Below are 15,968 nucleotides of genomic sequence, written 5' to 3'. Positions count from 1 at the left end.
GCCGCGCCGCTGGCCGTCGTGGTGCGCGAGGGGCTGCCCAGCGCGCCCACGCGGGTCACGGCCACGCCTCTGAGCAGCTCCGCCGTGCTCGTGGCCTGGGAGCGGCCCGAGCTGCACAGCGAGCAGATCATCGGCTTCTCCCTCCACTACCAGAAGGCACGAGGTAAATCTGCTGAGGACCCACATTGGGGTGCTCTGAGGAGGCACAGGTTAGACGACAGATGGTTCTGGTTTGCCGTGTGGGTACCTTTGGGGATAGGACGGGATGGGTGGAAACCCGCGGGAGAGACCGGCATAGATATGGACTAGGCAGTAGTCTTCTGATGTTGTGCTGGAAAGGTCAAAGTGTGCAGCACATCAGCCACGGTCTGTTATGATAGGGGAGGAAGAGGATGCTTTTCCTCCCACGGAAAATGCCTTGTCACTCTTGGAGCCAGTCCATTATAACTGCAGCAGGAGTCACTTCAATTAGACACCAGAAAGAACTTCCTAACAGGCAGAGGAATTAATATAGTGGGACTAGAAGCCAAGGAAGTCTATACTCTGGGCTCAGAATATCTGATGATTTAGTTATAGACTGTTCTAGAGACTGGGACAATATGAAGGGTCCCTAGAGAGCCTTCAGCTGGCAGGCCTCTGGGGGTGGCTCTGTGACAGTCCCTTTGTCCCCCATGTCACTGCCCCAGGCATGGACAACGTGGAATACCAGTTTGCAGTGAACAATGATACCACAGAGTTGCAGGTCCGGGACCTGGAACCCAACACCGATTATGAGTTCTACGTGGTGGCCTACTCCCAGCTGGGGGCCAGCCGCACCTCTACCCCAGCACTGGTCCACACACTGGATGATGGTAGGGCCTCTAAACCTGCAGTGGGCCCCTTAGGTTCCAGAGAATTCCCTGGGGACAGTAGTTCGGCTCTTCTTTACTAGTGTATGCCAAGGCATTTTTACCTGCCTCATGTCATCTTTTGTGCCATGTAAGAGGGTGGGTAAGGGTTCCTCCCAATTTATAGTTTAGGAAACTGAGGCCCAGAAAATGAGAGTGACTTGCCCAAGGTCAGTAGTACAGCTGGGACTTGAGGACAGGTCTTGATTCCCTGTGTCATATGGCCCTTCTCAATATCCATGTACCATCCAGTCAGGCAGGGGCCATGAACCCATGGATGTGGATGATTGTGCCCCAAACCTTTTTCTGGCTTTGGGGTGGGAAGGATTTCCCCTCATCTCCAGTTTGAGGCTCCCCTGAGAAGCTCCCTTTCCTCCCTCAGATCCTGGGCCTACTTCTGACTTGCTGTGTGACCTGGGCAAGTCTCTGATCGCTCCTGGGCGTCACCTTCCACGTCGGTGGAGCAGAACTCACGTTGATGTTCTTCTGTCTCAGTCCCCAGTGCAGCGCCCCAGCTCTCCCTGTCCAGCCCCAACCCCTTGGACATCAGGGTGGCGTGGCTGCCCCTGCCTCCCAGCCTGAGCAATGGGCAGGTGGTGAAGTACAAGATAGAGTACGGTTTGGGAAAGGAAGGTAAGTGGGGGCAGGGTGAGGGCTCCACCTGGCTGGGAATGATTGGTGGGAAGGGCTGGTCAGAGCAGCTGAGGACCCGAGCAGAGGTGGGAGGAGTCTGAGAAAATTAAGCAGAGGGTTGGAGTAGGGAAATATGAACCTAGACAAGAGGAATGTGGGCTAGGTGTAGGGAAAGGTAAAGAGGCAAAGCTCAAGATGGAGGCCTGGGTTCTAGCCCCACCTCCTCTACAGCTATAGTGGGTAATGCTGTTAAGTCCCTACCTCAGTTTCCTCATCTGTGAAATAAGGGAGGTAGCCTAGGTAATCCTTGGGGACCCTTCCAGCTCAAAAAGCAGATGAGTAAGCAGGAGGTGGAGGGTGTGCTTGTGGGATTGGGGAAACAGAGCGTTGGGGAGGCCATGTTGAGGCAGATATAGGTAATCTAGGGGGGAGACGGTGTGAAAGGGAAAGTTAGGACAAGGCAAGTGGCTGGGGGCCAACGTGAGAGCGAGGAAGGAGGGAAGCATGAGGAAGGGGGCTTGGGGTGGCCATCAGGGTTCCAGAAGGCAGGCGGTGCCTGATGGCCTTCAGAGACAACCCCTGTCCCTGCGCCCTAGAGTGTGTGTGAAAGGATGGTCACAGACAGCTCACAGGGAGGTGTGGGGTGCAGGGTGGTTCTCTCCACTCTGAGCTGAGGCTGATGGCCTGTGTCAGCCCAGGCTGGAGTCTCAGGAGTCAGCTCTGGAGCCGTGACTGAGGGGTCAGTGCTGAGAGGGCCTCAGGCTCCCATGGGCACTGAGGAACCAGCATATGGGGCGGAATAGTTGGTATAGGGCACTTTAGGGGTCCTGGTCCTCAGGTGGCCACCCAGCAGCCATGTTTCCTGTCCCAGCGGATCAGGTTTTCTCCACCGAGGTGCCTGGAAATGAAACACAGTTTACGCTGAGTTCGCTGCAGCCCAACAAAGTATATCGAGTACGGATTTCAGCTGGCACAGGCGCTGGCTATGGGACCCCCTCCCAGTGGATGCAGCACAGGACGCCCAATATGCACAACCAGAGCCATGGTATGGGGTCTGAGGGGAGAGGAAGGACTGCATGTGTGACTTTGTGGGTGTATGTGGCCCTTAGAACCCAGGCCCAACCACCCTCTCCATCAGAGACCTTCCGTGGCTCCCCCTTGCTTGAGGGGTAAGGGAGGCCAGGTACACAGGCGAAGGGCTGGCCTTTACAGACACTCCTGGGCTCCAGTGTCCCTTCACGCAAATGAGTGACCTTGGACAAGCCATTCATAGCTCTGAGGCTTCATTTATTGCCAAAGATGGCCTGAGGATTAATAATGCATCATAAGCAAGTGTTTAGCACATAATGAGAACTTGTTAAATAGTAGTTGCTTCCATTGATCGTCATTGTTGGTTTTGTAGAGAGGCCCAATAATAATAATTCATAATAATTAAGTGCAGACAGAACATGACACATATGCTCTCTGTGTGACCTTGGGCAAGTTGCTTCACTTCTCAGTTTTCTAATCTGTAAAATGGAGACAGTAGTGGTTTTCTTATTTTATAGGGTTGTGAGGATAAAGTTAAAACACATGTACAAAGGGCTTAGAACAGTGTCTGACACATAGTGAAGCCCCACTCTTAGGCTCCAAGTAGGCTCCCCACACCAGTCTCCTTTCCTGCTTCCCAACCTCAGCAACCCCTGTGGCCCCCTTGCCTGTCAGTACCCACGCATGCCTTCCTTCGGGGAAATTATGGAGCCCTGTGCTCTGCCAGGTACTATCGGCGCCTCTTCGCAAGCGCTCAGGAGACATGCCTGCATTCTCAGCTCCCTGGGTGTGTAGAATAGTGAGTTCACCTCTAGACTGAGCCCAGGCCTGTCACTAGGGTAGCAGAGTGTCCACGCACTGCGAGGAGGCTGGCAAGTCTCTCACTCAGCGCTGGCATCCTGCTTTGGGCTTCCTCCTCCCTGTCCCCCTCTCCCACCCGTGGCTTCCTTCTCCTCACTCCTCATTCTCTCACTCCTTCTGCCCATCCTGCTCCTCTGCCCCCAGTCCCGTTTGCCCCTGCAGAGTTGAAGGTACGGGCAAGGATGGAGTCCCTGGTGGTGTCGTGGCAGCCTCCCCCTCACCCTGCCCAGATCTCTGGCTACAAACTGTACTGGCGGGAGGTGGGCGCCGAGGAGGAGGCGGCCGATGGTGAGAGTCCCCCAGCGGGCCGCAGAGACCAGGCTTGGGATGTGGGGCCTGTCCGGCTCAAGAAGAAAGTGAAGCAGTATGAGCTGACCCAGCTAGGTGAGGAGGGCAGGGGAGGGAGGGAGATGGACGTAGCCTTGGTTGGGAATGAGGCAAGCTGGGTGTGGGAGTTGGGATTGGAGTGCTCTCTGGGGAGGAAAGAGTGGCCTCAGAGGTGCCTTTAGCCAGTGACCCCCTATGACCTTCCCCAGCCCCTGGCCGGCTGTACGAGGTGAAACTTGTGGCATTCAACAAACATGAGGATGGCTACGCAGCAGTGTGGAAGGGCAAGACAGAAAAGGCTCCCACGCCAGGTGAGGGGGCTGGGGAAGAAGAGGGAGGAGGGCTCTTCGAAGGGTCTGTGTGCCTCTTTCTTTCTTTTCCCTCTGGGCCAGCCTCGGTGGTCAGGCCATCTGGTAGCCTCAGCTACCCCCAGACCCAAGCTTTCAGTCTCAAAGGTCCTTTTCTAGCCCCAGACAGCTGCTGTCGCAGAAAGAAGCTTCATGTGGAGCACTCTTTCAGGCCTGCTACCGTATTTTCATTATTTCGTTATCCATGAGCAGTGCTAATTTGGAAGGTTTGAACAGAGAGAAACCCAGTGGTTAGTCGGTGACTCCTGACCCTGTTTGACCCTTAAACATGTTTTAAAACACATCTACCAACATCACACTCTCTATCAGATTTTCCCCCCACTCTAGGCAGGGAGAGTGTCCTTATGTGGCCCATCAGGAAACTGAGGCTCCGAGAGGTAAAGGGACTTTACTCAAGGTTTCACAGAGCCTAGACTAGAACCAGGACTCTTGGCTGCCCAAGAAAAGTCTTCACACTGTAGTACGCTGCTTCATGGCTTGTGTGGGCCACCTTGGGTGCCCCATGAACCTCCTCACCCCTAATTTCCCAGGCTGATTTTTAACCATGTGGTTTTGTCAAAGAAGCCCTCAACCAGGAGCCAAGAGACCTGAATTCTAATTCCAGTTTGTTCATTCAGCAAATATTTCACTGAATGTCTACTGCCTGTTCTGGAAATTTAGTGATGAACCATATAGATAAGGTACCTGCTGTCATGCAGTTTATTTTATCTTATACTTATGTAATGAACACGTCATCCTGTAGTGCTCACTGCGTATCTTAGTTCGGGCTGCTATAATGAAAATACCACAGACTGAGTGGTTTAAACAACCATTTATTTCTCACCGTTCTGGAGGAAGTCCAAGATCAAGGCGCCAGTACAGTGGAGTCTGGTGGGAGTCCACTTTCTGGTTTACAGACCAGAGGCCATGTTCCCACTGCATCCTCACATGACAGAAGGGGGCTGGAGCGGGGAGGTTCTTCTACAAGGGCAGTTAGGGCGGAAAATTTTGTCCCCCACTCTGTCTCTGCAATATGATGTCCTATGAGGTCAATAGGATTAGATGAGGTCATGAGGGTGGGAGCCTTATGAATAGGATTGATGCCCTTATAAATGTCACAGAGAGCTCACTTCTCTCTGCTATCCTCCACAGCATCGTACAAGGAGAAGTCGGCAGTCTGGTAACCCACAGGTGGCCTCTTACCGGAACTGGAGCATGCTGGCATCCTGATCTCAGACTCCAGCTTCCAGAACTGTGGGAAATAAATTTCTGTTGTTTATGAGCCACCCAGTCTGCAGTACTTTGTTATAGTGGCCTGGATGGACAAAGATAGGCACTAATGCTATTCATGAGGGCTCCAACCGTGTGTTTAAATTTCAACATATGAATTTAGCAGGAGGTGCAAATGTTCAGTTCATAACAGTATGCAAGACACTTTTCTAGATCCTTAACAAACATTAACTGATTTAATCCTCATATAACAATGCTGTGAGGTAAGTACTGTTATCAGTCCCACTCACAGAATAGGAAATGACAGCAGGGAGAGGTTAAGTAACTTCTCCCAGGTCACACAGCTAGTACGTGGCAAATCTAGAATTGGAACCAGGGTCACCAGGCTCCAGAATGTGTGCTTTTAATTGCCATGATTTGCTGCCTCTCCATATACAGTCTGCTATATATATATATGACCTGGGCCAAAATTACTTAAGTTCTTGGGAGCCTCAGTTTCCTCATCTGTGAAGTGGGAATGATGCTACTCAACTTCGGATCAGAAGAGGGAGGATGAAAATAAGTGCCTTGGGAACTGCAGACCACTGCCCATATATCGGGATGAGTGTCTTCCCTCCTTGTCCCACACTCTGTTTTCACCTTCCAGACTTGCCCATCCAGAGGGGACCACCCTTACCCCCCGCCCACGTCCATGCAGAATCAAACAGCTCCACATCCATTTGGCTTCGGTGGAAAAAGCCCGACTTCACCACAGTCAAGATTGTCAACTATACTGTGCGCTTCAGCCCCTGGGGACTCAGGAACGCCTCCCTGGTCACCTATTATACCAGGTGGGGAAACCAGCCAGCGCTGTGACGGGGGAGGAAGGCAGCAGCTGGTGATGAAGTGGGGGGACCCCAGGGATTGAGGAACCTTTCATGGCTCACCTGTTGCACTGGGGCACACTGAGGGTCTGATGCCCTGCGGCGACAGGTGGAAAAGGGGAGTCCTGCTCTCCTATCCCCTCACACAGACCCTCCTACTCAACCCCAGAGAATGTGGTGCAGGACAGACCCATTTCTTCACCCTCAGGGGCCTCCTGACATGATGGGGAAGAGACAACCCCGATTCGGTGCCGAGAGGACCCCTGGTCCGATGGGTAGGCGCTGCCCTGAGGAGCTGTTGGTTTCACAGAGGAAAAATTGCATAAAAATAGAATAGAAAACACAAGAAAACAAGTAAAATAGGTCGGATAAAAGTGAAAAAACATAATAGTTATGTATAGCTGCAGCTAACGGACAATTAAGCCAAGGAAAAGATGCATCAGAGATGGTTCCTTGGGTGCTCGATGACTTGGACTAATCCAGGAAGGTTTCCCGGAGCAGGGGGCCTAGTTTGGAGATTGGACAGAATACCTTGGGAGTAGCATACACCCAGACTTCTCTGTAGGGCCCCTGGATGGTGTCAGTGGGCCCCCTGCCAAAGAGTAGATTCCCTGCCCAGGGTAGGGCCTGGGGCTGGGCTGGGGTGGGCTAGGGGAATGGGTTTAGAGTGGTCTGCCTGCTAGGAGGATGTGCCTGAAGCACCAGTAACATTTCTTGCCTCAACAGCTCTGGAGAAGACATCCTTATTGGCGGGCTGAAGCCATTCACCAAGTACGAGTTCGCAGTACAGTCCCACGGTGTGGACATGGATGGGCCTTTTGGCTCCGTGGTGGAACGCTCCACCCTGCCTGACCGTGAGCGGCCCCCTTGCCAGCAATCCGTCTTTCCACCCCCCTCCTTCTTACCCGACAGCCCTCTTTTTAGATACGTCCCTCAGAGCCCCGTTTCTGTCTATGATTGACTTCGCATTTGTGTAGGCCAGTCCTGTGCTGGTCTTAACGGTTTACTCATAAATATAATAAGATTGAGAGGGGTGGCTTCCTTTATGGGACTGCCAGCACCTCACTGAGGTGCTGAAGAGGGGCCAGGTCAGGGAGGCAGGTGTTGTGAATTCTGCATTTGGGTCCCCATCCTGCCCCTGCACACAGGAAGCCTTGGGCAGGTCCCTTCCCCCTTGGGCCTTCGTTTCCCCATCTGTAACAAGAAAGGACGGGACCATTCACTGTCAAGTCTGTGACTCTGGAACCTCTAGAAATTTTATTCCAAGACAGATGGATTTTTGTTCTCATAGCAGAGGCTCTTCAGTTCTATCAGCCCTAAAACGGTTCACCTTCCCACAGACAGAAGACCTTTGTCCCAGAATCTGAACTAGGAAGACTTTGGGGGAGGGGGCATGAATTTGCTCTTTAAAAGCACTCCTTACAAATTGTTTCTCATCTCGCTATGACTTCAGTTATTGTGGTCTTAAACTGCATAGGGAGTTAAGGGGGGCCCATTGTTCTCTTAGAGGAGACATCTGATGCGGGCTTCCCAGAACGACTGGCCGTGCTACAGACAAGGGTGTTTGCTCCTTTTGCAGATGGGGTGGGGGTACTAGAGCTGGGAGTCAAAGCGGGTTCTGGCCGCCTGTCATGCTGTGGCTGTCTTATGCCTTAGAGCCCTGGGTCCCCATCTCACCCTCTGCCAGGCCTTGAAGACCTGAAACTCCAAATCTCTGACCCTTTCCAATGAACTCATTTGTCACCCATGTCCCTATTTCTCACCCTTCCTCATGCACCCCCACCCCTTGGAATCAGGTTCTTCTCTAAAAACAGCGCACAAAGCCTTCCAAGGTTGTACGTCTCACGCTGGGCTTCCCATGACCCTTAGGACCTGTGTCAGGGGCAGACATAGACACAGACAAAGGCTACATAGGGCATCAGTGACTTTTACTTGAAGATTTGGGGAGTTTCTGGGAGGGGAGAAATAGTCATGAAACCTCCCCATCTGTTTTCCAGAAACTCCCCAGTTTTCATTTTGTGGTTTGTGGTTTGTTCCCATGAAGGAGGAGGAAGGGAGGCCATGTCCTCATGCCCCACCTCCCAGCTGCCCCCAGAGCTGGGGCTCTCAATGACCATGCCTCTCCCCAACTCCTCCCCTGCACCCCAGGGCCCTCTACGCCCCCATCTGACCTGCGCCTGAGCCCCCTGACGCCCTCCACCGTTCGGCTGCACTGGTGCCCCCCGACGGAGCCCAATGGCGAGATCGTGGAGTATCTGATTCTGTACAGCAACAACCATACCCAGCCCGAACACCAGTGGACCCTGCTGACCACGGAGGGTGAGGGCTCCCACTCCAGGGCATCTGAGCACGAGCTTTCGCACTTTCTCTGCCTTTTCCAATCTCTCCAGTGGTTGGGTTAGTGGTGACAGTGGCTGAGGTTTGTCCCAGGGCTTTCTAGGAGGAACAGGCAGAAGCTAGTGCCTGAGTGGGAGAGCATACCTTCTGAGTCCTACACTCCAGACCATCCCTGCCTCCCACCCCCACCCAACCCCCCAGCCCTGCTCTCCCGGCTTCCCCCTGCCCCCAGGAAACATCTTCAGTGCTGAGGTACATGGCCTCGAGAGTGACACCAGATACTTCTTCAAGATGGGGGCGCGCACAGAGGTGGGGCCTGGGCCCTTCTCTGGTCTGCAGGATGTGATCACTCTCCAGGAGAAGCTCTCAGGTATGAGGGCGGGGAGGGAGAAGTGGGTCCATCCTGGGGCAGCCTGAGGTCTTCTGAGGCCCCTCGAGTTGACCTCTAACCCTAAAGTCATCTCTTCCAAGGCCCTGTCCCAGGGCACAACTACCCTTTCATCGTTTTGGACAGCTGGCCTCGTGGTTTGGTTCAGAGAGGAGAGATTGGAAGGGGAACTTGGGTGTGGTTCAGTGGTGATTCAGCCAAGAGGTCAGACTCCTGAGAAACTGCCTTGGGTCTTTGGGAAATTGCTTTCATTAGAGGATTGGCTTGGAGAGGTGACGGGCCTCAAGGGGTGAGAGTGGGCAGCAGAACTGGGTATGTAATTTGCAGGGCCAAGTGTGAAATGAAAATGTGGGGCCTTTCTTTAAAAATTAGAATTTGGGGGTGCCTGGGTGTCTCAATCAGTTAAGCATCCAACTTGGGCTTACGTCATGATCTCACCGTTCATGAGTTCGAGCCCCTCATTGGGCTCTGTGCTGACAGCTCAGAGCCTGGAGTCTGTTTCAGATTCTGTGTCTCCCTCTTCCTCCTTCCCCTACTCACACTCTGTGCCTCTCTCTCTCAAATATTACTTAAAAAAATTATTTAAAAAAATGAGAACTTCAAGATGGTGACAGCAGAGCATTAAAACAAGCATGGAGCCCTTCCAAGTGTGAGCCGCATAAAATCACCCCTGTGCACACCCATGAAACCAGTCTGAGTGTGTGTTTCACTGAAAGGCAAGGTTGACAGAGAGGGACCACAGCTTCAGATTTCCAATGGGGAACAGTCAAAGAGAGAGGCAGTGGTGGACCCCTTCTTGCAACAGAAAATTCTAAGGGTCGAGGGGCACCTGGTTCATTTGGTTAAGTGTCTGACTCTTGATTTTGGCTCAGGTCGTGATCTCACAGTTCGTGAGATCAAGCCCTGTGTCAGGCTCTGCACTTACAGTATGGAACCTGTTTGGGATTCTCTCTCTCCCTCTCTCTCTGCCCCTCCCCTAGTCATGCTCACTCACTCTCACCTTCTCTCCAAATAAATAAATAAACTTAAAAAACTAGTTGGGAAAAAAAGGAAGATTTTGAGTGTCCAAAGGGTGAGACTGTATGAATCTTGAGCCTTCTGGCCTTGACCTGTTCTGTCCCCTCTGTCTCCACCACCAGACTCCTTGGATGTGCACTCAGTCACAGGCATCATTGTGGGTGTCTGCCTGGGCCTCCTCTGCCTCCTGGCCTGCATGTGTGCCGGCCTGCGCCGCAGCCCCCACAGGTAGGTGAGGAAGGCCCTCTGGCTACAGAGAGGAGAGATTTCCTGAAGGCCTGCAGAGAAGAAAGAGTTGGGGAAATGGCCATAATTTGCCCAAGCGTCCCTCAGAAGCTCCATTAAAATTAGGATTCTGGGAGGAAGGGAGTGATATACTCATGAGAGTGGGGAGTGGGTTCAGGGGAGCCCCCAGCCTACCTCCTCAGCAAGGGCGGGCATAGGCAGAGCTGCCTTCTCTCTCTCTCTGTAGCTACCAGCATCTTGGAAGGAGGAACCCCAAATCTCGAGCTACCTGGAGTCAAGGGAGGAGAGGTCCCATTTGCAATGTCATAGTTGTTTTGGATAGTTTCTTAATCATTACACAGACAGGGAAATCAAGTTCCAGAGATGGCCAGGAACCTGCCCAAGACTTAGGCTGAACTAGATCCCAGGCCTGCCTCCACCCTTCACTTTTTGACCACTGTGCCTGATTCCCTATCTTCCCTTCCAGAGAAACCCTCCCAGGCCTGTCCTCCACAGCCAATGCTGGGAACCCTGCACTGTACTCTAGAGCCCGCCTTGGGCCCCCCAGTCCCCCAGCTGCCCATGAACTGGAGTCCCTTGTGCACCCCCGTCCCCAGGACTGGTCTCCACCGCCCTCAGACATCGAGGACAGGGCTGAAGTGCACAGCCTTATGGGTGGCGGTGCTTCAGACTGCCGGGGTCACTCCAAGAGAAAGGTAAGCCTAGTGCCTGGGCGGGTCAGAGCCCCACACCGCAGCTCATTCCCAAATGGACACCTGGGGGCGCAAGAGTACAATGTGTGTCTGGAGAGAGACTCCACCCTCCTCCTCCCCTTCCCTGGACCAGCTGTAGAAGAAAAGGCACTCTCTCCTTCCTCCCTGAAAAGGTTGGCAGGGCAGGGAGCAGATGGGCCTCCATCCCTGGCAGAATAGGTCAGTCTGGCTCTCCTGGAAGGAGAGACGGGCCCCCTGTTGTCTGTTTGCTGGTGACTCAGAGTGGTCACAACACCCACATCCCTCCTTGTCCTGGGAGCTAGGGAAACCTCTAAGATCCAGCCCTCCCTAAAATGAGGACGAGAGGCCAGTCAGCTTGGCTGTGGCCTGGTGAGACCAGGACCGGGATAAGTAGGCCCACATAGGCCAGGTCCCTTCCACGCCAGCAGTGGTAGCTCATCCTGCCCTTCTCTGAGGAGCCTGCTCAGACCCATGAGTGCTTCTCCCCGCTTTCCCTGCCCCTGTGGTAAAGGACATCTTGCCTGGCTTGGACATCTCTAGGCTTTGCCAAAGCAGGTGGTATTAGGCTTTTCTGCAGGAGGACTTCTCTCTCCTCATATCCGCCCCCCAGACCATCAGTCCCTCCCCACAGCCGTAGTGGGGAGGTAGCAAGAAGACCAAGAGTCTCCATCCATGCCCCTCTCTTATGCTCCCTTCTTCCACCCAAGCCTTCAGTGCTCCCGTGTCTTTTCCCTCTTGCAGATCTCCTGGGCTCAGCCAGGTGGGCCCAGCTGGGCAGGCTCCTGGGCTGGCTGCGAGCTGCCCCAAGCAGGTGCCATGCCTTCTCTGACCCGGGCCCTGCTGCCCCCTGCTGGAACTGGGCAGACACTGTTGCTGCAGGCTCTGGTGTATGACGCCATAAAGGTCAGTGTCCTGGGAAGGAGGGGCAAGAAAGGAGAAAAGGGGCTCTGTGCTTGTGAAGAGTAAGTAGTGAGTTGTCTAGTGACCTCTGACATAACTTCCCTGGGGATGGAAGTCTAGCTAGGAGACCGTGGAGCCTCTAAAGGTGGGTGGGTGGACGGCAGGCAGTTTCCGGAAATCTGTGTTTCACCTGGGCTGAAGGCTCCTCTCCCCATACCTAAGTGGGCCCAGCAGAATCACCACGGATCTGAGGGTGGGCCTGCCATAAGCGCATTCTGCCCTTCCTCTGATGCACCGAGGCTCTGACTAAGTCTGGTACTTCTGAACTCTGGGCAAGGCAAATGGGAAGTGTTCCATTCTTCTCTGCCTTCGCAAGGGTCTGAACATCTTCTCTTGTGGGACAGTCATTGGCCCCTTCCTTTACCAACTCCCAGGTGATATACACTCTGAGGTCTGGGGGAGTGGGTCGGTCCTTCTCTATGTTGGTCAGTCTTCTGATGATCACTGTACGTGGTGATGACCTCGTCTTTGTGTTCTCTGCCCTGACCAGGGCAATGGCAGGAAGAAGCCACCCCCGGCCTGCAGGAACCAGGTGGAGGCTGAAGTCATTGTCCACTCTGACTTTAGTGCATCCAAAGGGAACCCCAACCTCCACCTCCAGGACCTGGAGCCTGAGGACCCCCTGCCTTTGGAGACTCCTGACCTTACTTCGGGTGTTGTGGATCTAGGGCAGGGGGTAGACTGGCTGGACAGGGAGCTGAGAGGGTGTGAGCAGGCAACCACTGGGCCAGACAGACTTACCTGCCTGCCAGAGGCAACCAGCACTTCTTATCAGTACCCGGACCTCCAGCCCAGTGAGGCTCTGGAGGAGACCCCTGGGAACAGCTGCCAGCCAACAGCCCCCTGCACGCTAGGAATGAGCCCAGGCCTGCCCAGAGCCCCAGTCTCTTCCTCTACCTAGCTCCCCTACAGGGTGCAATTGGGGGCGGGCCGGTATGCATCGTGGGATGTGGCACATGTGGCAGAGTATGTACACATGTGTACCTGCAGGTCCTGAATATTATCAAGCCATTTGGAGCTTCCTGGGATGCTTTGGCTGCGGGGAGAGGAAGAGATGGAGTACTCCATCCTCCCATACTCTGTGACACAAGTGAAGGACCTGTGAGGCATGGCCATATGTGGTGTACACATGTGCACGTACTGGCTGGTGAGCTGAGAAACTCCAGTCTAGGCAGTGGTCACTATGGCCTAACTGATCCTCTAGGTCAGGATAGTGGCCCAGAGTGGGCAGTCCCCAGCCCTGTGGGGCCCCCATCTCCGCCACCTAGCTGTTTATTACACACTCTGAGAGTGTCTGCAATGCCCTGTCTGACAAAGACAGCCCCGGCCCATTTTCCGGTCGGGCTGGGTTGAGTGCAGTAGGCTCTGAATGCCCAACATTTCAGTTGCATCGCTCCCCATCTCCCGCGCCCCTGTGGGTCCAGACTGAAAGGGTGACTCTGGCTCCCCTCAGAGCAACGCTGCATTTCATTCTGTCATTTGGGAAGCGCCTGGTTTCGGAAATCCATGGACTCTGGCTCCCCTCTCCTCCCTTCCTCTTCACTGCTCCTGTGCTCTGCCTCCTGTCAGCCTGCTCTCCCAGTTCTCCTACCTGCTCCTCCCCCGCCATTCTCTTTCCTCTCCTCTCTGCTGTCCGTCTGTTCCCTGACCATCTCTGCTGTCTCTCACACCTCTCCCAGACTGCATCGTGTGGCTCACCTGCCTGCGTTCAATCTTTGCATCCTTCCCCAACAACATGACTACCTCATGTCTGCTTTGAGGCCATAGCATGACTTCTGTGTCCGCCATTCACTTCACTCGCCATCTTCCTGGCCCTCTTCTCTAGGTGCCGCCACATGCCCCCTCCCTAGGCAGACCCCCAGTGCGGGTTTGGAGACGACCTTCCAGTTTCCCTTGCATTTCTGTCTCTCCCTGGGATTGAGATAGGAGGATTCTCCTTGGAGGTGATGGATCCACGTTCACACAAGGGGATTTCTGAGACAGAGAAAGGGGATTACATTTGATCTAGAGGCTCAGGATAAAATGATTCCCTCCCTTCTAGGCAGGGAGGCAGGGTTCTTAGATGGAGGAGGTTGGGGACCTTCCTTCACTGCTGAAGCCAAAGCTGGAGAAGGAGAGTGGGGATTAGGGGCACCACAGCCCAGCAACTTCCCACTCTGTGCGCTGGGAACATGAGCTGGTGGAGGGGGGTGCCAGGAGTTGCACCCTCTAGGTGCTGGAAGGAGGTCTTTGCACAGGACAAGGGTAATTGGCTCATTTCATTATTTTTTTTCTTTAAATTCAATCCTAAAGTCATTTTCTGTTGACCTGTCACACAGGGACAAGCTGGACTTCTATTTCCTGTGTAAAGGAGATGAGCTATTAATTTGATTTTGCACCCCAGCCTCTCATAGGATCATAGAATGTGGGACTTTTCTCCCTAAACGCATCTTTTTAACTGATTGGCACATCAAGGGTTAACTCTGGCTTCTGGGCCAAATTGGAAACAACCAGTCTATCTTTCTTTTCCTTTTCTTTCTTTCTTTCTTTTTTTTTTTTTTTAAATGGTGAAATGTCTCTCAGCAGAGTTGCAGCTTCCTCAGACCCTTTCAGCATCTGTGTTTATTACACTGGGGCGTCACTCACATTTGACACGCGCACCTCCATTTCCTCCCCCGCCCCCTCCCCCTCCTCCAGCCAGCCTATGATAACACTAAAGATTATTCATGCTGGTTTGTCTCTCGTTTGGGACAGAATTGTCACTTGTACTATTTCTGTAGCATTCGGCATTGCTGTAGCTAATACCACTGTATATGTTTCATCATTGCTCTGAAGGTCAAAAGCCTCATTTTATTTTGCTGGTTTGATTTTTTTTTTTCCAAAAGGAAAAAAAAAATGCCCTGAATTAAAGGGCTGTTTTAACAGTAGGCTGTTAGCATTACGCCACGTAGTCATTTTTCATGTTCTTGTTTAACAGGCACTGAGGCTCTGGTTTAAATTAAATAGCTGCAAATAAGACAATTTATAACCCATTAGGTTGGGTGGAAAATTGTTTCTCAAAAGCAAATAAGTAATAAATCTGGTATCTGCCTATAACTCACACTTGATAAGAAAGTGGCCATTACTCACTAGCCTTATATATGATTTGGGCCCTGGGTAATTTGGAAGTGTTAGGTTTGTGTCTTAGTAGCAGTATTTTTATTAGAAAAGAGTCTATTGGCCTTTTACAGGGTATTAATCCCTTTGTCACCTACCATCGATGCCTTACGTTTTTTGAGTCTCATTTAGAAACCTTCCTTTTCTTGATGCATGACAAGTGTAATCAGCACCTGCTCATTTATTTGTCTGTATTTAGTTTATGCTGTATTATTTAATTATTTTTCCAGCATATTTCCCGCTCCTTACAAATATGATATTCTTTAGTGTTAAGCCAAGGCATTGATTATGTATCTGTCCCTATAATGAATTAATAAACTATTTTCCAAACACATGGAATGCCTAGAATTTCCTCAGCCTTTTTCCCCTAGAGAATGTATTTCCTGCCAGGAGGGGACATGCTGGTTTTTGAGGGCAGAGAGCAGGTGGTCCTGGGAAAGAACTCAACTATCCTCCTCCCGCAACAGGCACTTAGGAACAAGACTTAAACTTGGGAAAGATGCTTTCTTTGATGGCATTCTTTTAGGCTTTCTAGGGATCTCTTTCCATCCGGGCACACATTTGTTTAACTTTCTTAGGTGCAAAGGAGGGAGTGAAGGAGCAACTCCAGAGATTTGGGCTTAACGACTATTCTGTATAGCCAGAGTTGCTCATGACTGAATAGTCACACATAGGGGCACTGTGCCCACGCATGCACACTCCCCTTCACCAACACCCTCGTGTCCATTAACTCAAAGATGGGCCCACAGCCACACACAAAACGCCACAAGCATCTCAGGATCGTGGCTGGCAGCCCCTCTGCTAAGATCTTTACAGAGCCTGCTTGTTGTCTGCTTTTCTACTGAGGGAACCAAGAGTCAGGGGCTGCCCTGCCCAGGACCACCCCCAAAGTGGCTGGTGGGCCTGACCCATGTTAATTGACAGATCATAGGGAGAGATAGGCACATTTTGCATGCAGCAGAATAGCCATTATTTGCATATCACTCTTAGACCAA

At 52.5% G+C, this 15,968-nt stretch overlaps 1 protein-coding gene across 1 annotated transcript in view; it reads left to right on the top strand.

Moving 5' to 3' along the window:
• LOC115302331 (immunoglobulin superfamily DCC subclass member 4-like) overlaps positions 1 to 15,307 on the top strand; it is a 30,844-nt gene extending 15,537 nt beyond the window's left edge. The window contains exons 7-20 of the mRNA XM_029952257.1: positions 2 to 163; positions 687 to 851; positions 1,383 to 1,520; positions 2,392 to 2,565; positions 3,555 to 3,794; positions 3,947 to 4,048; positions 5,961 to 6,144; positions 6,904 to 7,031; positions 8,326 to 8,496; positions 8,747 to 8,884; positions 10,042 to 10,147; positions 10,632 to 10,860; positions 11,620 to 11,781; positions 12,329 to 15,307. Coding sequence (XP_029808117.1) covers positions 2 to 163; positions 687 to 851; positions 1,383 to 1,520; positions 2,392 to 2,565; positions 3,555 to 3,794; positions 3,947 to 4,048; positions 5,961 to 6,144; positions 6,904 to 7,031; positions 8,326 to 8,496; positions 8,747 to 8,884; positions 10,042 to 10,147; positions 10,632 to 10,860; positions 11,620 to 11,781; positions 12,329 to 12,739 — 2,510 coding nt within the window. The 3' untranslated portion in view covers positions 12,740 to 15,307. The remainder of the gene's footprint in view (position 1; positions 164 to 686; positions 852 to 1,382; positions 1,521 to 2,391; positions 2,566 to 3,554; positions 3,795 to 3,946; positions 4,049 to 5,960; positions 6,145 to 6,903; positions 7,032 to 8,325; positions 8,497 to 8,746; positions 8,885 to 10,041; positions 10,148 to 10,631; positions 10,861 to 11,619; positions 11,782 to 12,328) is intronic.
• The last annotated feature ends 661 nt before the right edge of the window (positions 15,308 to 15,968 follow it).

Source organism: Suricata suricatta, chromosome 9, assembly GCF_006229205.1.
Source record: "Suricata suricatta isolate VVHF042 chromosome 9, meerkat_22Aug2017_6uvM2_HiC, whole genome shotgun sequence".
NCBI classification, from domain to species: Eukaryota; Metazoa; Chordata; class Mammalia; order Carnivora; family Herpestidae; genus Suricata; species Suricata suricatta.
This window is presented reverse-complemented; position numbering and strand designations above follow the sequence as displayed.